Source organism: Xyrauchen texanus, chromosome 44 (assembly GCF_025860055.1).
Source record: "Xyrauchen texanus isolate HMW12.3.18 chromosome 44, RBS_HiC_50CHRs, whole genome shotgun sequence".
In the NCBI taxonomy this organism is placed as follows: domain Eukaryota; kingdom Metazoa; phylum Chordata; class Actinopteri; order Cypriniformes; family Catostomidae; genus Xyrauchen; species Xyrauchen texanus.
This window is the reverse complement of record NC_068319.1, coordinates 11259773-11285980: the sequence shown is the minus strand read 5'-3', so window position 1 is coordinate 11285980 and position 26208 is coordinate 11259773. Positions and strand designations below refer to the sequence as shown.

The 26208-nt window shown below is 37.1% G+C and overlaps 2 protein-coding genes across 6 annotated transcripts in view; both read right to left on the bottom strand.

Annotated features, from left to right (window-relative positions):
• The window catches only part of trim37 (tripartite motif containing 37), a 28917-nt gene extending 14306 nt beyond the window's left edge, over positions 1-14611 (bottom strand). For 3 of the 4 annotated variants that reach the window (XM_052117401.1, XM_052117404.1, XM_052117403.1), the window contains exons 1-17: positions 14486-14611; positions 13728-13815; positions 11034-11135; positions 9720-9760; positions 8143-8259; positions 7741-7828; positions 6499-6621; positions 5935-6058; positions 5497-5564; positions 5289-5413; positions 4952-5002; positions 4773-4854; positions 4496-4572; positions 4225-4404; positions 3292-3406; positions 2918-3115; positions 2392-2528 (exon numbers count right to left, since the gene is read on the bottom strand). In XM_052117401.1, coding sequence (XP_051973361.1) covers positions 2392-2528; positions 2918-3115; positions 3292-3406; positions 4225-4404; positions 4496-4572; positions 4773-4854; positions 4952-5002; positions 5289-5413; positions 5497-5564; positions 5935-6058; positions 6499-6621; positions 7741-7828; positions 8143-8259; positions 9720-9760; positions 11034-11135; positions 13728-13748 — 1649 coding nt within the window. In that variant the 5' untranslated portion in view covers positions 13749-13815; positions 14486-14611. The remainder of the gene's footprint in view (positions 1-2391; positions 2529-2917; positions 3116-3291; positions 3407-4224; positions 4405-4495; positions 4573-4772; positions 4855-4951; positions 5003-5288; positions 5414-5496; positions 5565-5934; positions 6059-6498; positions 6622-7740; positions 7829-8142; positions 8260-9719; positions 9761-11033; positions 11136-13727; positions 13816-14485) is intronic. The other variant, XM_052117402.1, reaches the window with a different exon arrangement.
• A 2032-nt stretch (positions 14612-16643) lies between these two features.
• Positions 16644-26204, bottom strand: rabgef1 (RAB guanine nucleotide exchange factor (GEF) 1). 2 transcript variants are annotated; one of them, XM_052117586.1, is made up of 11 exons: positions 26194-26204; positions 25116-25307; positions 24429-24622; positions 22846-22971; positions 22267-22287; positions 21155-21318; positions 20297-20378; positions 19378-19510; positions 18425-18516; positions 18068-18324; positions 16644-17699 (listed from the first exon to the last, which is right to left on the bottom strand). In XM_052117586.1, the coding sequence occupies exons 2-11, from the start codon at positions 25292-25294 to the stop codon at positions 17301-17303; spliced, it is 1647 nt and encodes a 548-aa protein (XP_051973546.1). In that variant the 5' UTR covers positions 25295-25307; positions 26194-26204; the 3' UTR covers positions 16644-17300. The 2 variants fall into 2 exon arrangements, with proteins under 2 accessions (XP_051973546.1, XP_051973545.1); XM_052117585.1 differs by lacking the exons at positions 22267-22287; positions 22846-22971.
• Between the last annotated feature and the right edge of the window lie 4 nt (positions 26205-26208).

The following is a 26208-nucleotide window of genomic DNA, read 5'->3' as shown; positions in this document are numbered from 1 at the left end:
GGCCAGACTGGTTCGAGCCGACAGAAAGGCTATGGTAACTCAGATAACCACTCAATTGCAGTGAGCAGAATAACATCTCAATGCACAACATGTTGAACCTTGAGGTGGCTGGGCTACAACAGCAGAAGATCACATCTGGCACCTAATTTGAACCATAATGTTCTAATAAAAAGTGCTAAGTGAGAGTGTCTATATCCATAGAATTTCAATTTTTTTTTTTTAATAAATAAAAAAACATTTTAACATAAAAATGTACCCCTCTGCAAAAGTCAGGTAAGAAACACTGGTGCACACATTGTAAAAGACAGAGATAGTAAGAACAGGCACTTGTATGCAGGAGGCAAAGTCTCTGATGACTCATTCGTCTCATCTGGTTTAAGCAGTGTGTGAGAGCGGGCAGTAGCCGACAGCATGAGCAGGAACATGTGAGGCTCTCTCTCTCTCTCTCTCTCTCTCTCTCTCTCTCTCTCTCTCTCTCTCTCTCTCTCTCTCTCTCTCTCTCTCTCTCTCTCTCTCTCTCTCTCTCTCTCTCTCTCTCTCTCTCTCGATCTCTCTCTCGATCTCTCTCTCTCTCTCTCTCTCGACAGAGGATACCAAACAACTCTACTTAAACAGAGTGAGGTTACAAATGTGGTAGCAGCCCTAATTAAACTGTATTTTCTAGCCAAGACAAGAATATAACTGTTCCCCTCTCGCACAAAAAGCACCATCTATTATGCAAGAATCCCAGTACACTAGTATTTACCACACCATGAAGACAACATAGCATATAGCATATAATAATGATCAGTGCTTCAAACAAAAAGAGCTGATCATGATTTTGCCAGCAATGTTTTTTAATACACCTACAATGTCATACCATAATGAAACTTGAGTTCCATGAAATTCTGTCTTCTATCAGGTGGGGTGAATTAGGGTAATAAAGGCTAACATTCTGCCTAATATCTTCTTTTGTGTTCCGCAGAAGAAACAAAGTCATACAGGTTTAGAATAACATGAGGGTGAGTAAATGCTGCCAGAATTTCCATTTTTAGGTGAATTATTGCTTTAAAAAGGCACATTAGGCCCTTTCCCACTGCAGGTACTAAAGCTCGTTTTAGGTACTTTTCCCTAGGACTAGTACTTTGTCACTTTCGCACCCAAGGAACAACAGTTCCTCGAAACCGTTTTCAGGGGATTTTTAGCTCCTACTCCGGAGTAGGAACTTTAGGGGCATATGTGTGGGAGACTATGGAGGTGCTGCAGCATGTGATTGGTCAAAAACCTATGACACACAAAGCACTGAGAAAGGAGTTAAGTCCACAGCTAACTTTAGTAAACAACTAGCCGATAGCCTGCTACCAAGAAGATTTTACAATTCCCTTAACAGAAATAGAATAAAACCAACAAAGTATACAAAGAGGATCACATGCGTGTATGTGTGTGTGCGCGCACGCTTGTCTTCATCGGGAGACATGCTTTGAGTTTGTCACATCTGTACTGTTTGAACTGTGTGACTATACAGAAAATAAAGTGATTTCTGGATTACAACATAAAAATTTTCTTGGGAAGACAGATATAAATAATCAAATGTTTATCGAGAGTGGGTAACTGAACTCTATTATGGACTAAATTGTCATGAAATCTAGTTTACTTGAGGGAAGTATTGCTTGCCTGTTACTGTATGAAAACTTGCATCAAGACATATTTTTTTAAGTCAACGAGAGAGTATTTTAGTACAGTAATTTATGTTGAGTCATAAAAGCCTTTAATGTTAAAGATTGTGTTGATAAATAGGTTTATAGTGCTTTCAACATGTTGTCCACTAAATTCATGTAATCTGACTGCCTCCCCTCTCTTCTCACTGTGGCAGTTGCAGCACTGAGTTCCACACACACGGTTCTCGCACCAGTTTAAACTGTAACCTGAAGACACAGACTGCATCCAAAAATGGGAAAATGCTGCCTTCTTGGGGCTGTATCAGGAGGTAGGATGAAATAAGTTGTTTTTTAAACTGTTCAGAGACCAGTACGTTTCATTCATCCAAAAACTCTGTAGTATAAACCATTAACTGATTAGACAGCGTTCTACGTTTTCAGATGCAGCCAACACTCATGTAAAACAGCCCTAACACAAGTGTAACTCCGATCCCGGCATCCTCCATTGGTGTAGTTGATTTTGGCATTGTTGCTATTGACTCGCGCACTCAAACCATGTCAGAAGAAAAATGGTCAATACTAGATGACGTCACTATGGTGGCAACTATGTGAATGCAACAGGGGCAATATCTCCTTGGGTGTTCGGTTCCTCGTATGAGTTCTCATCTAGAAAGTTAATAAAGGAAAAGTACCTGGACCGTAGGTGGGAAAGGGCCTATTCTGAAATTTCAGGAAGACTGTTTTTTATACATACATGGTCTCTTCATCAATGTCATTCTCCTCTGTGTTACTGGTTGCTGTGGAGCTCCCGGAGGTGCTGCTACCATCCAGAAGATTGACATCTTCATCTCCTGCCAGGCAGTCCACCTCCAAATCCCCATCAGACAACTCCTAATGTTACAACACCACATCAAACACGTCTTAATGTCCATAAAACACGATCAAATAGCTCCAAGACGGAAAATTATAGTAATGTGGCAGTCAGGATTTCAAGATCCTGACATAACACTTGTAGGATCATTTTCTTTAGCTATTAAAATAAGGGTAATTTGGTCTGAGATTGCAACATTGTGGCTATCCCTAAAATCACAAGACATTGTCATGATGATAATGATAGAGAATTAAAAATGTTTAAGATGTGACTATGACGTTAACATGGCTAAATTTGAAAACTAGAAAAACGACATGCATAATTTTTACAAAGAATTAGAAAAAAGGGGAAAAATTAATTGTCAAATAAGTTGCTATAAAATTCAAGATGCTTTTCTCTAAGGCCTTACATTAGAGTCATTGTGCTGAGTCTTCTCCTCTTCCTCTTCTTCCTTTGTCTCTACAGAGACTGCCTGACTACCCTCTTCTGGTACAGAGATCTTTCCTTGTCGGGAGTCTCTTCCAGAGGAAACCGTGGGGCACAGACGTCTTTCAGGTTGAGAGGAACTTTGCGGCTTCTGCCGACGGAATAGTTCTATGGCCAGTCTCTGAAAGCATGAATATACCAGACAAAACAGAACTTTAGCTGTAAGAATAAGTCAAACTTCTGAAACAAAACAAACCAGTAAAACACCCATCCAATGACTCCAGTAAGACACCTATCCTAAGGAGTCTGAGTTAAGGATGACATTATGCTAAATATGAAGATACCATAGACACAGACCTCTTTCAGGTTGTTGATCTGCTGAATGTAGCTGGACTGGGCCGATTCTAGCTGAGTTATAAACCAGTACTGATCTCTGCATTTTTGAAAAAACGTTGGTGATCGCACTTGATACCTGTGATATTAATGAAAAAGCAAGGTATGAGAAATGAAAGCAGTCCTTGGGTTGTATACAGTAATACAAATCTAATCAATACAACACTGTGTGTGTGTGGGGGGGGCAGTATTCAACATATAACAATTATTCTGAAAAGGTATGACAAAGTCAATTAAAGGAACAGTTCATCTAAAAATGAAAATTCTCATCATGTACTCCCCCTCATGCCAGCCCAGGTGTGTATGATTTTATTTATTTTGCTGAACACAAACCAAGCTTTTTAATAGAATATCTCTACTCAGTAGCTCCATACAATGCAAGTGAATGTAGACCAGAACTTTGAAGGTCCAAAAAGCACATAAAAGGCAGCATATAAGTAATCCATATGACTTCATTGGTTAAATCCATATCTTCAGAGGCGATATGATAAGTGCGGGTGAGAAACAGATCAATATTAAAGTCCTTTTTTAGTATAAATTCTCCTCCTTGCCCAGTAGGGGGTGATGTGCACAAAGAATGTGAATCACCAAAAACAAAATAACAAAAATGTGAAAGTGAACCACTGGAGCCGTATAGCTTACTTTTACATTGCCTTCGTGATTTGGGGAGCTTCAAAGTTCGGGCCAACATTCACTTGCATTGCATGGACCTACAGAGCGGAGATATTCTTCTAAAAATCTTAGTTTGTGTTCAGCAGAAGAAATTCATACACATCTGGGCATGGCATGGTGGCAAGTTAATTATGAGAGAATTTAAATTTTGGGGGGAATTATCCCTTTAAAATTAAAAAGGAGCTCTAAGGAGGATTAAAACAAACAAAACCAAGCTAGCTGCACCTCAGCACAAGAGTGTCAGTCTGCATATTCAGGTATCCTTCACTGGCGAGGAGGTCTAGCCTGAAGAATCGATTATACCCCCAGCACTCCCCCACCTCAAAGTCTGATGCAAACTCCCGAATTATGTTTTTGGTGGGGTCACTGGAGGCCTGATGGACCATTTCCACTCTGTACTCATACCTGAACGGACACAGAAAGCATTTCTCACTCAGAATGTAATATTTACATATAATATGAGGTTGAGAGCACAAGAGCAGAGCATGTAGCTTACTTGGACGTCTCAGGGAGACCCGCAGACAGCTCTAGAAAAACAGAAAGGTAGTTTCCCCGCACAACACCATTACCGTCCTAAAACCCCAACAAACAAGCAAAACACCGTCTGTTCAGTCTGAGATTAGAAAGGGATTGGTGTGAGAGCTATTAAAACCATTTAATTTCCACCACCATGTTATTGTTAATTTCTGCAATTTTCACACTGATTTTTCATCATGAACTGCTGTAAAGAGAAAAAGCAAAGTGGCAGAGGAACAGGGGACTAACAAACTCACCGGATAAACCTTTAACCTCCAGCATAGGCCTGATATCTGTAAAGGGGGGCTGTAGACAGGGTCGGCTCTCTGCCTCAAAGTACTGAGGGCATTAGGACAACACCAATTCAAGTTAAAATAGAACTAATGTGCAATTTAAAAATAAAATGATGAAAAAAGAAGACAGAGATTATCATTACCTGAAGTTTGCTAAAACAAAAGTGCTTGAATCATAGGCAGGGACCAACTCACTATGAAGAAATTAGAGGTTTATTGTGGTATACCATCAGCATGTTTGTTAGACATTAATTATATATATATATATATATATATATATGGTCAATTGGTTAATTGTGGCATTTGGTGGTCAAATAATTTTAGAAAAGTAACAGCTTATATTTCTCCTATACCACTACAAGTATTATCACACATATTTATGATATTCACAGTCTGCCAAGGAGAGTGCAAACGTTCAAGTTTATAGTTAGCATCTTGTCTCTGCATAAAATGTTAGATTAATAGGTGTGGTGTGTGCACCTGGTGAAGTCTGGTGGAACGGGTGTTGTGACGAAAGACTGCATTGGTTTCCTGTGAACCTGCTGGAACATGAGCTGGATCTCTGGGCTCTTGGAGATTAGTTCACTCTTACTGCATGAACGCAGCTGTGGGGCACAAACGCAATTATGTTACAAATTAAAACATCCATCCGCATTTGATTTAACTGGTCTATGCTGAGTCCACACACCTGATGCTCTACTTCCTGTAGCAGAGACTCCAGCAGTTCTGTCTCCTGAGTCAGAGAGGTCTTCTGTCCTGTGAATACAGTAACTTTATATTAGATCAGGGCTTAACATGTGGGCAGATTATTTTTTAAAGGGATAGTTTACACAAAACATTAAATTCTGTCCTCACTTACTTGCCCTCATGTTGTTCCAAACCCACATGACTTTCTTCTGTGGAACCCAAAAGGAGAGGTTAAGCAGAATGTTATTCTAAGTCACCATTTATTTTTATTGCATCTCTTTTTTTCCATGTAACGTAAGTGAATGGTGACTGAGATAGAAAATTCTTCCAAACATTTCCATTTGTGTTCCACTGAAAAAAAGAAAGTCATACAGGTTTAGAACATAATACAAACATTGCCTCAGATGTCAGTTTATACGAAGAACATGCACAGATGTACCCATGAGTGTGATGAGTTTGTTCTTGAGTTGATTATCGAGCCGTGCGATTATCATTTCCACCGCATTTCGAATTTCCCTCACTCTCTCATCCTTCGCCCCACGCACCGCCTCTACGTTCTTCTCCTGAAAACCACATAAAATGCTCCTTGATTAAATTCTCTCACAATGGAAACCATACTTGTGTTATTTTGTTCTTATTTCATTCAAATATACGCATTTCATTATTTTAGTAAAAGTTACAGTATCTTAAGTTTTTAAATCCATCTTGAATAGCTTGAATTCACCAATGTTGTAACATATGGCACCCTCTAGTGGACAATTATTTGACGTATGATTAAAAAGTGAACTATGCACAGTAATTGATATATGTGTGTGGGTTCCTCAAAGTCCTAGTGTGTGACATTATGTAAAACGACTTCCGAAGCACATATCAAACCAGGAATGTGTGTGTAATTAGATAATACTTTTGCAGATTCATCTGAAATTTGCAGATCCATCTGAAAGGGCTTTTTGGCTGGTAAACAAGCATCCCTTTATAATTGGATCAAAATGAAGGTGCTTACCACTTCCTGAACCAGACCGATGAGCTCCATTAAGCGACGCCGTAGCTTTGCCACCTCCTCATTTACCTTTGTAACATGCTGCTCATAGATCTCAGCCAAGGGTTTAAACGTATGACCTCCATGCTGTGGAGTGAAACCAGGGATATAGTAGGAATGCACAATTATGACAAAAACCCTTATTTATGATTTCCCTTGAATTTGTGATAAATTGTATTATTAGATCAGATTGGTATAATTTAAATTAAATACTTATTTTGTGTGGGGCATCTGGGGGCCATATTCTTTATCCAAATTTAGCTGAGAACTGCATTCCAATATTACTTTTTTGCTGTTTTATACATCAATAAAACAAGGCAGTGCCTAAACTATCAAATTATTCATATTTTGAATACATTACATAAAGCAGCAATGAGATAATACTGCAACATTCCTTTATAATCACTAAAGCGGTCCACACCGCTAGCTTATCCAGTAGCATAAATGCTTTTTGTTTTATTTATTTATTTTTTAGCTTAACCGCTTCAACAACAAAAAAAGAAAAGAAAAAAACAATGTTGTAAATACAACATTTTGGCTTAACAGGAGCAGACCTACTGTAAATGTTGTAATTCGCACTTTTACAATTGGTTAAAGGGACAAATTCCCCTCCCTGCCAAGTAGGTGGTGATATGCAGGAAGAATGTGAATTGCCAAAAACAAAAGAAAAATGTGAAAGTGGACACCTATCATGTCACTTCTGAAGACATGGATTTAACCACTGTCATATGGATTACCTTTATGCTGCCTTTTTATGCTTTTTGGACCTTCAAAGTTCTGGCCACCTGCATTGTATAAATGCTCTAAAGAGCTGAACTTTTCTTCTAAAAATATATATGTGTTCAGCAGAAGAAAGTTATACAAATCTGGGATGGCATGAGGTTGAGTAAATTAATTTTCATTTTAGGGGGAAATATTCCTTTAAAAGGCAGCAGTTGTAAAACGTGCAGCTCAAGGAAATGGGGACAAATCAACAAGTTCACTTGAATATGTTTCACAATAAACATGTGTTTATCAGGGATGATTTGATTGCATTATGTTTTTTGAGACAGCTTGACATTGATTCATGTTGGCCGCTGTATTATTCATTGATAATTTAAGTGTGACTATGCTTTTTTCATCTTAACACATTTGGATCTGAGATGGGAAATGACACTGTACACACAATCCACCAGCCTGACTAATGCATTTGAGACTTTTGCATACCATGCCTCCCCACAGTGCACACTGGTGACAGATGCACTTCTTACAAGTCCAGCAAAACACACTCAACTTCTCATGATGGTTCTCACACCTGTTAGAGTGAGATAATGACTGTGTGAGGAGAAATTCACTGACAGTACTTTTGCAGTCATTCAGTATTTAAGAGACGGTTCACCCAAAAAATTATTTACTCTCATTTTGCTCCAAACCGGTGTTCATTTTCTTCCATGGAACACAAAAGGAGATGCAAGGCAGAATGTTAACGCCATCACTCTTCACTTTCATTGCATCTTTTTTACATACTATAAAAATGAATGGTGACTGAGGCTACATTCTGCCTAACATCTCCAAAATGGAACAAATGGTAAGGATAAAATAATATGCAATGAAAAATGTGAGTCTCACTTGTCTTTGTCGTTCTCCTCATGTTTTGTGAGGTTGCAAAGTTGCAGTGTGTCCAGTTGTTGGGTCACCTCCTCTGCCCAGCGACAGTTGACCAATTCCCTTAACTGAAGTGGTGCTCTGAATTGAACATGAAGTCTTATTAGCTAACTCAATCAAGTACACTTAAATTCTGATTTCTGTAGATCACTCAGGATACCAATAAATAAATTAATGCATTTTATTGTATCCATTTAACCCTTAAATGAATGGTAATTTTCCCCAAACACTCTTACATATTCAGGTCTTTAGAAACACGGCACCTATACTTATCAAAAATGGATATACAAAATGCCCAAATAGTATCAAATTCAACAACACAATTAGAACATAATAAAATAAACTATATTTTTATGTTTTCATTTCATATATCAAAAAGATAATGCAACAAATCAGGACAAATCTAGAACAGGATTCATTCATTCATTTTACACTGAAATTTCATGAGATGCTACTGGCTGTCAAACACATATCGAGTTACACAACACATAATCCACATAAGATAAATATCAGATAAACCAAAGTTACACATACATTATGCATTTTCTAAGGCACTTATTGAGTCTAAATAGATAAACAACTTACGTTATTTCAGTAGTACATCCAAATGACAATAGTCATACAATACGGTTAATGTGTTGCACTTGCTATAGTTTAATTACACGTTGTTTCTACATCAGTTAGCAGTGTCAAATGTAAATCAAATCAATCACTGAAACAACAGCACCACCTTGAGTAAGAAATTAAGTATAATATGTATGTGTACATGCATAAGGGATATTGATAATTCACCATTGTTGCACAGAAAATCAATGTGATATAGTGTTAATTTGAATGAATATAGGCCTCATTTCTCTTGTAATAAACAAAGAAATAGATATCCTGTGATTGTATATAATTTATGAAAGTGTGACATAAACCTGACACTCTTACATACCTGGGGTCTCTAAAGACCCAAAACACTTTTTTTAATTAAAAATTCAAATGTTTACTTTTTTTTTTTTTTAGTGTATTAAACTATTTATTAGAGATGAATTGAGGAGTACTGAAGAGGTTTGGGCACAACTCAAAAAATGGATGAGGTACAGAGGGTGGTATGAGGTATGCTTTAAGAAATCCTATCAGATCACAGGTCCAGCTGTGCATAATGTTCATTGTTTGACCATGTTTCCACAAGTTTGTTGTTTAGAGGAATTCAAAATAATTATGGGAACAGGGATGAAAAAAACTGTTCATATATCAGGTCTCTTGATATAATATATTGAATTACAGAGCTTCAGTTTGAACACATACTTCAAATTGCTTTGGCAATTATTTAAGTGAATTATATCAGATGGATCAGGCCCAGCTGTCAAAAGCTTTTTTGGATGAGTTCCCTTTAAATGTAACTAATCGATGCTTCCCTGAAACGAGCTCATTCTGTGAAGAATAACAATAAAAAAAAAAATCAATAGTTAATCCTCTAGATTTACTCCCTAGACTGTCAGACCTCAAGCATCATTTTAAAGTCTAACTTTAGAAGAAGTCCCTTAAATTCTTACCGACAATGGGGACACTGTGCTCTCTGCTCTGTAAGCCATCGCTGCCAGGGAGAAAAACAAAAGGAAGATTGGATTACCTTTGAAATAAATGTATAAATGCCAGCTTGGCTCATCTGTCAAATCACGTCTTTAAAAGATAAATTATTAAAAGAGTTTTATTAGTTTGATGTTAAAATGCTTCCCTATACCACAGCTTAAAGGGATAGTTCACCCAAAAATGAAAATTCCCTCATCATTTACTTACCCTCATGCCCTCCCATATGTGTATGACTTTTTCTTCTGCAGAATACATGCTACATTTTTTTAGAAGTATATCTCAGCTCTGCTGGTCCTTGCATTGCAACTGAATGGTGACCAGACATTTGAAGCTCCAAAAAGCAGATAAAGGCAGCATAAAAGAAATTCAAAACACTCCAGTAGTTAAATCCCCATCTTCAGAAACAATATGATCGGTGTGGATGAGAAAAAAATATATATTATAAGCCCTTTTTTACTATAAATCTCCACTTTTACTTCTACATTCTGAAAGTGAAAGTGGAGATTTATGGCTAAATAAAAAAGACATAGAATAGTGATCTGTTTCTCACCCAAACCTATCATATCACTTCTGAAGATATGGATTTAACTACTGGAGTCTTATGGATTACTTGTATGTGGTCTTAATTTTATTTTTGGAGCTTTAAAAGGTCTGGTCACCATTCAATTTCATTGTAAGGACCAACAGAACTGAGATATTCTTTTGCGTTCTGCAAATTAAAGAAAGTCATACACATCTGTAATGGCATTTTCATTGTTGGGTGAACTACCCCTTTAAGATGTAGAGACTAGAAGTGAGCCATTCATAGGATGATTTCCCAAAAAACATTGCAGCTTTGTGGCACTTTCAACATTTCTCTGATTGTTTGAGCGGCCCAACAAAGCAATATTGGCTAAAAAGCATCAGTTTGGTGCAGGGATACCTGAACCAAGGCAGATGTGTGAAGTAATTATGTTTGAAAACATTTACATACTTCACAGTTCATAAAATATTTCACCTGGTCCATTACACTGTGGATCAGTTGCTGCATATGATGTTGATAGACAAATTCTCAATTCATAGTCAACATTATACTGATTTAGCCTGCTGTGGTAGATCACAAGCTTAACAAGTAATTTACTAATTCAAAATTCCCCACGTGTGAAATCCCTCGTTTCCTGTCAAGTACAAACAATAAAGACAATCAGTTAGACAGGCTTTTTATACACTGCGAGCTCCTCCTGTAGGCAGTGTGTAGTATTGTCATTGGGTTAGTAAATGTGTGCTTGTTTATTCACCCGTATGCAGCTGAAACAGCACAGTTTGGAACAGTGAGGGCAGAGTCGTGCATCCCGCAGCTTTTCCATGCAAATGAAGCAGCGGAAGACTTCCGCTATACTCTGAAGAGAGATACAAGAGAAGAGGGTTTCATATCTGCCAGCCATATATATATATATATATATATATATCTCTTATGGAACGAAATTGGAATTTTTATTGACCAAATTGTGGCATTCAACTGATCACAATGTATAGTCAGGGCATGAAAAATGTATATTACAATTTGATTTTTTTTTTTCAGAACTTAAACTATTTCAAAGAGTTCTCATCAAAAAAATCCTACATGTGCAGCAATGACAGCTTTGCAGATCCTTGGCATTCTAGTTGGCAGTTTATGGTGCACAATTGTTTTTTCTAATGTCTTGGCTAATTTCTTTTGATTGTCCCATGATGTCAAGAAAAGAGAAACTGAGTTTGAAGGTAGGCCTTAAACTACATCCACAGGTACACCTCCAATTCAATACACCTCCTATTAGTAGCTAATTGGCTAACTGTCTAAAGACTTGACATCATTTTTTGGAATTTTCCAAGTTGCTTAAAGGCACAGTTAACTTAGTGTTTGAAAATGTCTGACCAACTGGAATTGTGATATAGTCAATTAAAAGTGAAATACTCCGTCTATAAACAATTGTTGAAACAATGACTTGTGTAATACACAAAGTAAATGTCCTAAACAACTTGACAAAACTCTAGTTTGCTAATATTAAATCTGTGGAATGGTTAAAAATGTGTTTGAATGACTTCAACACAAGTGTATGTACACTTCTGGAATTCAACTGTATGTATAATATTATACATACAGTTGAATTCCAGAAGTGTAAATCCCAGGAGATCAGCAGTTACAGAAATACTCAAACCAGATCATCTGGCAACAATAAGCATGCCACAGTTCAAATCACTGAGATACATTTTTTTCCTCATTCTGATGGTTGATGGGAACATTAACTGAAGCTCCTGACCCACATCTGCATGATTTTATGCACTGTTGCCACGTGATCGGCTGATTAGACAAATCGCATGGGTGATTGTTGGTACCAGACAGGCTGGTTTGAGTATTTCTGTAACTGCTGATCTCCTGGGATTTTCAAGCACAACAGTCTCTAGAATTTACTCACAATGGTGCCAAAAAAAACATCCAGTGAGTGGCAGTTCTGTGGATGGCAATGCCTTGTTGATGAGAGAGGTCAACAGAGAATGGCCAGACTGGTTTGAACTGACAGAGTCTACAGTAACTGAGATAACCACACTGTAAAATTGCAGTGAGAAGAATAGCATCTCAGAATAGAACCTACACAATATTAGCCAGGTGGTTTTAATGTTGTGGCTGATTGGTGTGTGTGTATATATATATATATATATATATATATATATATATATAAAAAATTGACAGATATTTTATATGTTTAAAAATGTGCAAAACAAATTAATATGCCACAGAGAATATATTTCTACCAGCACAGATGTTGTGGGCCTCTGTTTTACTATGATGTTACAGTATAATACCCCTGCAAGGCCAAAAAAAGGTTGCATACTCTAATATTTAGTTGGAATGCTTTTAGATTTCATTACGGCATGCATTCGTCATGGCATTGTTTCAACAACCTTATGCAATGTCACAACATTTATTTCCATCCAGATTTGCAAAAACGTTTGGCCAAGATCTTGTATTGACGATGGGAGAGTTGAACCACTCTGTAAAGTCTTCTCCAGCACATCTCAAAACTTTCAGTGGGGTTAAGGTCAGGACTCTGTGGTGGCCAATTCATGTGTGAAAAGGATTCCTCGCTTCCCTTCTTACCCTGACATGCCCATCGAATAGGGTAAATCTGGACACACATGACCTTTTTCCATTGCTCCACAGTCCAATCTTTATGCCTCCTAGCAAATTGAAGTCGTTTTATTCCAATAAGCCTCACTAACAAGTGGCCACACAACTGTTTAGTCCCAATCCTGTAAATTCTCATTGCAATGAGTGTGTGGAAATGCTCTTACTTTCACTATTAAACAAAGCTGTGAGTTCTACTATTGATTTTTAAAGATGTGACTTCACCAAGTGTTTTAGTAATATCCGATCACGATTATTCAAGATTTGTTTCCGACCACATTTCTACTGCAAAACTGACAGTTCACCACTACCCTTCCAGGTTTTTAATAATGTGTTGGACAGTTCTTAACTTAATTCAAGTGATTTTAGCAATCTTTATATTCCATAGTTGTTTTCTTTGCTTGATGCAGGTCAATAATTTGCCCACTGATTTGTACTGAAACACAGTAACATCTTTTCCACGACCACAGGATACATTTTTCTACATGGTTGTTTAAGAAATGAGAAGCTACACACTGCATCAGTTAGGGTTAAAAGAATTGTTGCCAGCTGAACATATGAAATCACTGCAATAATGATCCAATCATAGCTATGGAGTATCTGTTTATTTAAATCCAAAAGGCGACTTTTGGCCAGGCATTGTATAAAACAACATATTCTGTGAAAGAGACAAAAATCAAATAATTTATGCATTAAGATTAAACTTTTAGTCAAGTTTCAATCTTTGAAAAAAATTAAACAAAAATTAACCAAACAACAAGTGCAACTCCAATATATATTAATATTTTTAAAAAAAACATACAGTACAAACACATTGTAAACATACCTCAACACTCTGCTCATCCATCTCAGCCAGTTTTACTTCTAAAATCCAAATATGTCCGATGGGAGACTCTTTGTGTGAGCCGCTTTCACTGCAGTAAAAACAGATGGCATAGACAGTTTAGATACTCAAATTTGATTAATGAAAGCTAAGGCAGTATTTTGACCCCATTCTGACTGATCATTATCATTCTAGAACAGTCTTCAGCATTTTCCCAGCCAAATATTTGCAGATTGTCCTTATAAATGTGTCAGACAATGCAGGCTTGATGTGAAAAGTTACAGAAGGCATTGTTCTGTGTGAACATTATGTCCAACACACATGACAAATATACTGTATCTACCATGTGAACTGCAGGCAATACTGCAGGACACATCTGCCAATTTCAGTTGAAGGTTTTAAAAGTCACATATACGAGGCAAAAACACAAGCTTTCGATGGACCCACAAAATATAAATAATAACAAAGGTTGTCATCTTTGAAATGTGGCTGCAGGAATATACTTGAGCACATGCAGCAAAAAAGAGGGCTCATATCTGGCCCTGGTTTTCCTATAATACAGTGCCAATGCTGACAGGTTTAAAAAGTGATTGATTAGCATTAAAATGAGAAATTATAATTTTAAATAAACAACATGTGTTCACAATTGACGCGGTAGAAAATCTCAGGTGATGTAGCTCAGGTTAACACACTAGCATGTTAGCTATGAGGGTCTCAAAACTCATTAACCATGAAGAAAACAACAACTCCCATCTAATTACCTTGCAATGTTGCACTTCCGTCACTCAGGGTGCCTAATAATTTAGTGTCTCATGAAGAGATACTGTAGTATCAGTTTATTTACCTACTAGTCAACAGCGAATGTAGCGCCTACAAGTCAATGTCAGTCACCATGGGAAACCAAATCCACCAATCGCCTTTATTGTTGGTGGATTTTTGCTTTGGTGTTAACCAATAACAAACGAGCATTTTTAATAGGCGGTGCGTTAAAGGAAATGACACGCCTACTTTAAAGCGCCAACATCAAATATATAATTTATAACACTTCAGAATGTTGTGCATGTTTTAGTTGTCTGTTCATTTTTTGTTCGTTTCCTATCTGGTTTTAGATAATTAAATAATCGGAAAATCCATCAATATTATAAAAATATAGTCATATAATTTGTATTTACTTTAGGCTATCATCAAATATATACACAATATCTAACATTTTAATAAAGATAAATAAAATGTGAACAGACAACTAGAAAATGAAAAACATCTTTGTAAAAAAAAAGACTAGATATTCTGAATATGTTTATATTATTATTTAACAATATTTTATATTGATTTATTTTATGTAGTATAGATTTTTTAATTGTTATATTTATATATGTTTACTATTATATATTTTTAAACTAAATACATTTCATAGTGATCAATTTTATGTAAAACTAATGTTCTATGTATTTGTATTCTTGTAAAGCATGAACAATGGAAAAACAGATTTGTCAAATGTTACTAATCATACAACAACGTAAAATAAAATCATATCTCATAATGACTGAATAATGATGTGCAAATGTAAAGACCTTGCCTAGTAAATCAAGAGCTCAGTGTATCACTTGTGAGGACTCTCCTGAGAGAGACTGGCCTACATTCTAAACTGAGAATATCTGGAGACATGCAGGTAAAGTGGAAATATCGGATGAGACTCAGGTTTGGTGGGGTGGCAGATCTGTTATGGATCTGATTAAATGAGCCATTTTCAAAGTCCCCTTTGAACATAAGCAAATTAAACGGTTTCATTTAGGCTATACCCAATGAGACATAAAACAACTAATTATAAAAACGTTTGAGTTAGGATACTAGCGTCTGCATACCTTATCCTTACTTGCCATAACAATCAGCTCTCCAGTGCATAACTGGATTTGCTGGCCCCTTTATAGAGTATTCTTACTTTCTTCCAATGTTAAGTAAATTGACTACAACGTTACCACTCACTTTAATTGTATGGAATCAGATAGCGATAAAGTGAATGGGGACTGAGGCTGTCCTTTAGCCTAACATCTCTTTTGTGTTCCAAGGTAGAAATTAAGAGGGGTTTTGGCGATAACACTATACTGTCATTTTCTACCATAAGATGTCAGTATTGTGCTTAGTTATTCACCAATGACTGTATGACAAATACACTTCCAATACTTTGTGGAATATTTTCAGATGTTACAGCAAAATTATTTTGTTTTTAAGTGATAAATAATTATTCACAGACAGGAAATTTAGCCATTTCACATATGTTATATATTTACATAATAAATAAAGCAGTTTAGTTAAAATATCACACTTCACTATGAATTAAACCAATTATTTCCACACAAATATATTGTTGTGCCAAGTACCTGTTACAGTAACAGCTGGAGCACATTCAAATCTGTCTTCTGTTAAGCTCACAACATCAAATGTAAAACCATTAGCTGTGGTTTAACACATTAATGGAATTTTCATCTTGGTTGTGGTCACCATTGCAGAACTGTACATTAATTTAAGCTAACAAAACATGCGGCTTTACCTATGTCAATAATGCATTTTGTTTGGTAAATTATACCGGTGACAATAGTGTTTATTGCTGAAATGTTTGCATCACAGTATAGCTGATTCAATGTGTGACCTAGCATTTAAGAATGACCATCTTTGAAAGGTACCATAAGTAAAGACGAGTAGCACTTTCCACATGTCAAGCATTCCCTTTAAAGCTGGGTAGAATTTCCTTAGTATACAGTATAAGCAGAAAAATACTTGACACGCATAAAAAAAAAAAAAAAAAAACATAGACCTTCGTCCAGGAGGAGAACATCACACCAAGGTATAGGGGCAAAACACTCTTCAGTGAATAAGTCAATTTACATTGGAAAAGTTGATGTGTTGTATGATATATATATATATATATATATATATATATATATATATATATATATATATATATATATATGATAAAGCTAACACATTGACTAAATTAGTGCCAGATCTACCGGGTCAGAAAAGCGTATTTCGTTTTCACAAACAGCCCACCTATGTCTGAAACGGCTGCACAAACATGGTCCAACAAGAACATACCTGCAGAAAAAAGATGACAGGTGACCAAATGTGCAAACATTTAAAGTTTACCCAAAAATGACAATTCAGTCATCATTTACTCTCATGTTGTTCCAAGCCCATATGACTTTCATTCTTTAATGTAACACAAAAGGAGAGAGTAGGCATGTTAGTCTTAGTCACTTTTGACTTTCAATGCATCTTTCTGTCTGGGCAATGAAAGGTAATGGTGACTGAGGCTGCCAGTCCCTAACATCTCCTTTTGTGTTCCATGAAATAATGAAAGTCATACCGGTTTAAAACATCATGAGGGTGAATAAATGATGACATGATCTTCATCCCTTTAAAAAAGCACATGGAATGGTAAAACCCCTGTTGTCCCAGATACAAGAGAAAAGTACAATGACAAAAGCAGCTATGCTTTACTCATCTCGGTGAGACCATGTTTCTGGGTTATTCACTCTAGAAGAGTTATGTAAGCAACCGCAAAACTAGTTTTGATTGCTAGCCTGCAAACACTTCTGGTTGAATGGGAGGTGGTAGCCTATCATTCTCCACATTTTCTGCATCGATTGCGGATGCTCGTGGTTTGATCTCCAGTGGGTATCTCTCCAGGATTTCCTGCACCTCTCGGGCAACATTGTTCTGCCATTCTGCCAGTTCAGTTTGCAGGCTCTGGGCACCCTCTATCACCTGCTGCTGTCTTTTTTCAAGGTTAGATAGGACGCTAAGATTTTGATGGATCTGGCTAAGAGCTGGGTTGATACAGGAGCCAGTCTGAGGCCAGGCAGGATCGTCTTGTCTTCGAGGAGAAGCCTGACCGGACATGTAGCACTCAAAGTCCTCAGTGCTAAGATTCAACGACTGGGCATCCAGCTTCTCAATGAAGGCCACAGCACAACACTGAAGGAAATAAGAGATTAAGAAAAAGTGTTAGGTTTTTCAATGATAAAACAAAAGTTATATTGTTAAGACAAAGCATATCTGGATACTTTCTGGTAGTCAACCTTCATGGAACATAGTTCATGTGATGAGCTAAACCTGTGGTTACTCTGCTAGGATATCTGTGAAAACATGAGGGGAACTGACTTTATACATCCTCTAAAAATGACCATAGAACCACTTGGTTAAAAGTAATGGCAAAAAGCTATTTTTGAGAAGATGGCACCTGCATTGATGTTTTATCTAATGTAATGACATTCATACAAATCTAAATGAGACATCAGTGTTCAAATATTATTTGGGCGGCTGTACATGATGTGTGGACCAACCAGATTGGTAAAGTAGTATCCATCCTCTCCCGTCATGAGTCTTGAGGGGTTACAGAAGCGTGTGATGTACTGGATGTTGGACTGGAGCCGAGGGGGGTTGGCCTTCAAAACTATATAGATAAGGGTGGGTAGGAAATCATCTGCAGAGGCTGGTTCGTTCTTGGTAACCCTGATGGCGTTGAAGATATGCTTGCTGCAACTGGTGATGCAGGCCAGTTTATCCCTTGGCACACGCTTGGAGTCCATCTCAATTATATCTGTGGAAGAAAAGGAGGTAAGAAGAAAACCTTGATGGAAGCAAACCAAAAGCAATAAAAGACAATAATATTATGGCCTGGGAAAGCTTTGTGGACTCACCAGTGATGGCTTTGACAACACCATCAGACACCTCAGGGATCTCCTCATCCACAGGAACACACAGCATCTGAATGGTCACCCAGTGTAAGGCCCTGAATAAACAACATCAATAAAGGTTATTTTCAAGACTGCAAATGGACAGATATAAAGGTTGAGGTTCATTTGATATTAGAATTTAGTTTTATTGGTATGAAAGTTTTTTTTTTTTTACACCTTCGCTTGAACTTTAGCACTACAATCAACACAAGTTTTTGCATGAACTCATGTGCCACTGTGAACGAGCTTCTCTCATAGCTCTCATGACTGCAAAATACCTAAATTTAGGGTTGCTTCTTACCAAATCCAATCGTATGCCTTTAGAAGATTTGGAATATACACATGAGAATACACATTTGGATGAGTCACTTGGACTACATTTGGGTCATTTTTATTAAACATTAAAAAGAGGAACTAACCACAGCCATTGTATTGAAAAAATGGCTCACAATATTCATGAATCTTTTTGCATGTGAGTTCTTGAATTGAACTGACGGATCCCCCAGCACAAGTTATTTTATGCATGCTGTATTTTAAAAAATGTCACCATACACTTTACTGCATGGGATTTTGAGTCTAGTTCTAAAAAAAACTAGCCCTAAATAAAAAATAAAGACATTGCGATATTTTAAGACTATTTGAAAGTTTAATTATGACAACAGCTTTAGTCCCTCTCTGCTGGTAAGCAACAGCACGAATGCATATCACACCATTTGATCAGACGCCTCTGAGCCCAGCCTAGTATAATGACACCAGTTTGGTTGTTCATGCAAAGAGGTGATATGAACATCGCCTTTTGTGTTCCGCATAAGAAAGTTGGGTTTGTAACGACGCGAGAATGAGCAAATTATGACAGAATTTTCATTTTTGGGTGAAGGATTCCTTTAAAAATTACTAGGAACATATAAGGGGCTGACCGAATTCTGTGCTGGGTGGACAGGTCTTTTTTCTCATCATCTGAGGTCTCGGGACAGAAGACGCTCTTGTAGAGTCGGGTCATGATGTATTTTTCCACCTGGTCCATCACCCTGTCCACCTTATCAGAGGAGCCTGAAAAAAGAAAGACACAAGGCTCTTCCTCAAACAGTTCAAAAGCTTCTGTTTATAAGTAAAACAGACATTTGAAATATCGTCCAAGTTATTCCATCTGAGTAAAAATGTTAACAAACTTGAGAGTTCAGATAGAAATATCATTAATAAGGCCTAAGGGAGCTGTGGAATTGGTCCAATCACAGAATTATAGAGAAGACAACATTTTCACTGATATTCAATCCGAATCCAGAGGAAAACTGTTAAGATTTTAGATTGTGTCAAACAAACAAACACAAAATCTGTGATGCTTGTCTCCAGTGTGTTACATAAAGCGCTCACATCATTTTGGAACAACAATTACGTTTCTTCGACAACTAGTGCACATTGGGGCATGATGGAATGGATTTAAACCTGGATTAGGTCAAAATGTCCCTGGTGACCTCCACTGGCACTCGCGTTAATGATCATCTGGCCAATTACAGCATCTTCTTGAGGCATTTACAGTACAAGCCACTTAGAAATGTTTAATCAAGGAAAAATAACAAAACAGCAAATAAATATTTTCATAAGCCATTTTATGTTTGTCACGCTCCAGAATCTGACGTTTCATGCCTCAAAAAGCTAAAATGTGAAACATGGGTGGTTGACTGCCATCTCAGCCATTTTAATCCCAGCCTGCATGTACTTTTAATTATTAATTAAAAACAACAAAAAACTTTTTTTTGGATTTGTAGATACTCATGATGGTTTACATATTCTTTGATTAGGCATGTTTCACAGGTTTTGTGATGGAATGAATCCTACCTTTAAAATGACTCATGAGTCTGTCAGACATGTTCTGGTAAAAATCCTGCACACATTCAGACAGTTCCTCTGCACCAAGATCCTGCAAAGGAGTATGAATACAAAATGAAATGCTTATTGAAAATTTATTTTAAAAGTAATAATTAAACATCCATCAAAATAAAATGGTAAAGGTCAAAGAACAGCCAAATTACAAGCTCTGAGATATCATAATAATAAACATCAAGATTTGATGTTTACATTTATATGAATGCATAAGGGAAAGTGTATTTTTTAGTTGCTGTGACTTGTCACTAGTTTTCACCATTTTTAAAATCAGCTTTTTGCCTTTACTACTTCATTTTAAATAGTACTGTGATGCAACAAATTATTATTTAAGTACACAATTAATACCATTTTGTCTAAAGCCATAGCAAAATACTGCTTTAAATAGTTTCACATTGATTATAGCAAGTTACACCGCACAACATGTCAACTACCCAAAGTGTCAGTAGGCAAACATTGCTTTGTTGATAATTCGCAATCAAACACAAGAGAGCGGACAACTCAAGGCACCTGTTAGCCTTTAAATTACTTGGTTCAATTTAAACATAAGGGATGCTTTCAAAGACGAACCAACATATAATCTTAATGTTTGCTAAGGGACACACAATGATCTGACCCTAAATACGAATGCCAGTCGTGCAAAACATAGTACATAAAACAGGCCTCAATTATCTACTAAAATCACTCAGTAGTCAAGTCAAAGTAAAGCATACAGTGACTCATGCAGGCCCTTGCTGATTTGATGTCAAGTGATACACTTTTTATGGCTCTTGGTAAACAGGACTAACAAGGGTATGTGACCCTGGTTCACACCTTTTTATTTCCCATGCTATCTATAAAAAGGCAGCTCTGCTTTAGGATCTCTCTGCCAGGCTTCAAGGTCTTGAGGAACTCCCCAAAATCTCGTGACGCACGATCAGTCTCGATGCTGGACCGACGGGTGATGGAGGGACTGGGTGTCTTTCCCTCGTGGCTCTCTGTTGGAACGCACATAAAAGAAATGTACGGAATGTTCAGAAAATAGTTTGAACACCAAACGTAAAAGCATATTAAAGTGTATTGGATTCAAATGTTCAGTTTAATGAAATTAGTTCATGAAGATTATCATTCATCCAGGTCATTGCAGAATGTAATGTAAAATTCAGTCCTTTCCATTATCTAACAACTGAAAATACATGTTCAGACAATTTGGCCATGTGGACCATGCCAACGCCTTTCACATCAGATGAAAGCCAAAGATAGTAACATACAGTGGCCAACTTTACCAAAGCATGTTATGAGTTATAAATACTACAAAAACAGACTTACAGAGATGATGTTATGCATGGTCTACTTGTTACCTGTATTTAAAGGCATAGTTCACACAAAAATGTAAAGACTGTCATTCAGTGATGTGCACTGATGGGGAGCAGCAGGGACACAAGCCCTTGCCACTTTTGTGCTCACATCTTAAAAGGTGCCATTCTGGTTATCCAGAATTATTATAATTTTTTCCCAATTTAAATCTCTTAACCTTAAATAATAGAAATAATGTGTCAATATATAAAAATTAGGCAGAGGTGCTGTTAACAGTGCACGCTACATCAGACTGGATCATCAAAGTGCCGCTGTCTTGACCTTGCCGAGGTCTGTGATCACCACTGTTATCATTTACACGCCCTAGAGGTTGAAATATTTTTCAGTCACTTTCATTGCATCTTCTTTACATACAATGTGTGTGTTTTACAAAAGAAAAAAAGTCATACAGGTTTGCAACACCATAAGGGTAAATTAATTATGAAAGAACTTTCATTTTTAAGGGAACTATCTCTTTAGGATTTCCCCATTTCCAGCAATGGAGCCTGAATGCATGCAGCTCTTATGCACTTTGTTGGTTTTCCGTAATCTGTGCTGGAGGGTTACAGTGATGTGGCACTAATACCCACCTCTCAACTTTGAAACCAGAGCTGCCACCAGATTGATAAGAAAAGAGAAGAATGCATGAAAATGTGAACATGAACAAAAATGTCAGGGTGAATTAAATCATTGTCTTTTGACGCACACACAAACACACACAAAGTCCAAAAGTATGTGGACATTTCCTTTTAATTTACAGGTTTGGCTAGGGCCATTAATTCCAGTGAATTAGCCTCCCCATAAAAGTGGAAGCTGATAGGAACAACTCCCTATTAATGACAATATTTTTTAAACAAAATGCTCAACAAGCACATTTGGTTGCTATGCCTGGATGCCCACGTACATTTGACCATACAGTGTAGCTAAATAGAGAATTAAACATATGCATTGCACCAAAAATATGGTATGGTATGGATCAGGGCAGTATGTCACAAAGCACAGTTGAGGGGGCAAAGTTTATGTTCAGCTTAAATGAATTAAACATGATCCTTCAAAACAGAACATCAAAACACAGATGCTGAGGTCCAGCTCAGAGAAGACAAACACTGCAATCTTCACCCACACTCCCTTGTCATTCCCCAGATTCTCCCTCGGGATCTGTCCGTTACCTTCAGTGGAGGAGCCCATCTCCCAAGGTTGGGTAAAAATGCCCTTCAGATCCCTCAGGAGGGTCTCTCCATGGCTCTCCCTCCTGCCATGCAACTTCTCTTTCTCATTTTCGTTTTCGAGGGGGAGTAAAACACCCAGGACGGGCAGGGAAACGAGCAACATCCAAATAGATTGGGATGAAACGGGGGGCGATGGAAAATTATGTGGCAGAGAAATACAAATGAGAATTAGAAAAAAAGAGAAATGCAGAACATGAAGGAGAGGTGGGGTGGAGATGAAACAGAACAACAAACTAAATGAAAGCAGCAGCAAACAGAGTCAATGAATTGCTTAAATGATTGCACAACAACACAATAGACAATTAATTATAAAATTAATGATAAAATCATGATAAGATGAGATTGATCGCAAATGAACGTATATGCAAAACATATGAATCAAATCATGCAAGGATAACTAATACTTGACGTTTCAATTATAAAGCCTTTAAAGTAAACCTTGTGTGACCCCATGTACACATTGTATTTTTGGCTTCGCTATATGCTACACATAATTTAAATTTCATTTATAACAACTGATCTCAGTTCAGAAGACTCTGAATGTCGAAAGTTGAACACTTTACTGACAGCACAGGGTCATGTGACAAGGGAGAAACTCAAACTTCATCTGGTAAAATATAATTACGTTTTTACATTGAAACCTGTTTGAGGTAAAAGATTATAGTCTCTAGTTTCATCTGATTTGTCTTATTTATTTTTTTAGCAATTCATCACGAAATGCCACGCTGCTAAACACAATGTTCACTAATGTGTACATTATCCCATTGTTTTCCTATGAAATCCTACATTTACTTGTGGATAATCAAAATTGAGAATCAATTGGTTCACCAAAAAGCTGAAATAATTTGCTTTCAGAGAATTTGTATGGAGTTAGGATGAAAATAAGATGCAATTTAAACTGTTCTGAGACCAGTGCAGACAGAGAGCAGACTAGAGGTTAAGTCATTCACTAAATAGGGAGTAAGAGCGCAAGGGAGCATCCTATAGCTCTCCTATGCAGTGAAGTTCACTCCAAAAATCTGACCCAAAGTTCAGTTTCAGGCTGCAGATGATGTTTGGACCACTCAACATGTTTGGCAGACATGGGAAAATTATAATTAGTACATAGATTCAGAATTTATAATGTATCATTTTATTTTAACAAGGTTGGCAGTGATTTGATGATGCTGGCCATTCATTTTAATCAGAATTAATTATGCTAATTTCTGATGTAATGTCTGTAACTGCTCAAAAACATGAATATTCAACACTCCTGGAAACATAAAAAATTTAAAAAAGAAAGAAAAAAAGTCATGAGCCAAGCAAAATCTGCAGCACTGACACAGTGTTGAGTCAGCAAAGCAAGGGAGACTAAGATTCAGATTGATGTCTTTTAACCTTAGAGCAGTAAACCGGGAACAATCATACAAATCAAAACTTTTCCTATCCACTAAACACACCCACAGCTGGATTTCAGCAGACTCCAACCACTACAAAACAACACCAATCAAGTTCAGATCGCTCAAATCCCAGCCTCTTCGTACCTTTCTTAGGAGCAGTGCGAGAGGAAGGGCTGAAAAACTTCTTCACAGTGGTGACCTTGCGTGTCTTCTCGTTGGTTTTCTTCTCCTCAAACTTGGAGAAGGTGGCGAGAGAGGGCTGAGAATGGGATTGTGGAGGCTGGGTCTGAGAGGAACTGTGAATGCTGACATAGGCCGCCTCCTCTTCTCTCTGCAGCCTGGAACAGGAAACACCCTCTTTTAGTCTGGCACATCTGTACATCAATACTGATGGAGAGCCAATTCTTCTTTACCTTGATATGTGATCTTACAACTCAACCATTGTGGTTTAATTCCACCTTTAAGATTTTTTAACTAACTTACATTTTCTGACCCTTTTCTATTATTACTTTCAACCAACTGGCCAATGGTCATTTTTATTGGATTTATGAAGTCAGTTACCAATAACCATAGGTATATTTCATCACATATATTTCATATTTAACAACCAGAAAGTGTCCAAACACATTCTGTTTAATTTTTAACAATATATCTGTCCATTTAAAACCAAACAAACTTCAAAACATATTTGTTGTTGTGAAATTCTTTGCTTAAAAATTGCTAGCTTTCTTTCAACATATGCTATTATCTAATGCAATCAAAACATGTTTAAGTGTGTCTTAATTGTCCAAATACTTTTTGGGGCCACTGTAAGTCACGCATCCAACTCACTTCTCAGCCAGGGCCCAGTCCTCCTGGATCTGTTTCTGCCGAGCTCTCTGATACTCCTCTCTCCAGCACTTGGAGCACAGGCCCTGCCAGCCAGCGTTTCCATAGTATCCGCAGCCTTTCTTGCAAAGCAGTTCCGATTGGTCCACATGGATCCCTCGTCGCTCAGTGCGCTTACTCATTGTGTCCCTTTGTCTGGGTAAAGGAACGAAATACGATTGATATTATGAAATGCATTTGCATATCCTGGCTGCGGTACAATAAGCAAGACAACAGGAGTCACGTTAAATAATATGCTCTGCAGAGAAATCCAGTCTGCATCAGATATGTCAACATTGCTAAAACGAGATGAGTCAAGGAATGTTAGCTGACAGGAGAGAAAAGCCAATGTGAATAAAAAAACACAGTCAAAGTTTTATTCAAAGTCAAATGACTATGCATTTATATATTTAAGAAGAAAATAGACAACAATATATCAATAATAAATAAGAGTTTAGACTATATGCTTTACAGACTAGCGCAAGGTTCGTGATAAGTAAACTATGATTGTTCAAAGGCACAAACATGTCGTGCAGGAGGCAGTCATAAAACAAGCATAATCCGACTGAAAAAGTTAAATAGATTTGACATCACGTAAACATACATAGTTGATACTTAAATTAGCCTAAGTAGCCTCGCATTTAATCATCCGATTATGCATAATCCATACATTTCAACACGGATGACGTGACATAACGTCCCAAAAATACTTCAATGTTGCTTAGCTGTTACATATTTCCACTGCAAACAAAATAGCATAAATAATTAGTTATTAAGGGGTCAAAATAATACATGCAAAATCTATTATCGACTGACAATAACACGGAATGTCTTTTGAACACCCGCAGGCTAACACGTCAAGCTAGCAAAACAGCTACCTGGCTAAAAACAAACGTAACAAATACACAACCTGCGAGATATGAGATAACAATGCAGCATCTACTGTCTACATTTTTACTGTCTACATTAACATTGCATTTAAAAGATAAACGTCAAATGGTAAACGTTAATATAAATGACAGCAATAAATTACAAGTCATACCCCGTCACCGATCTC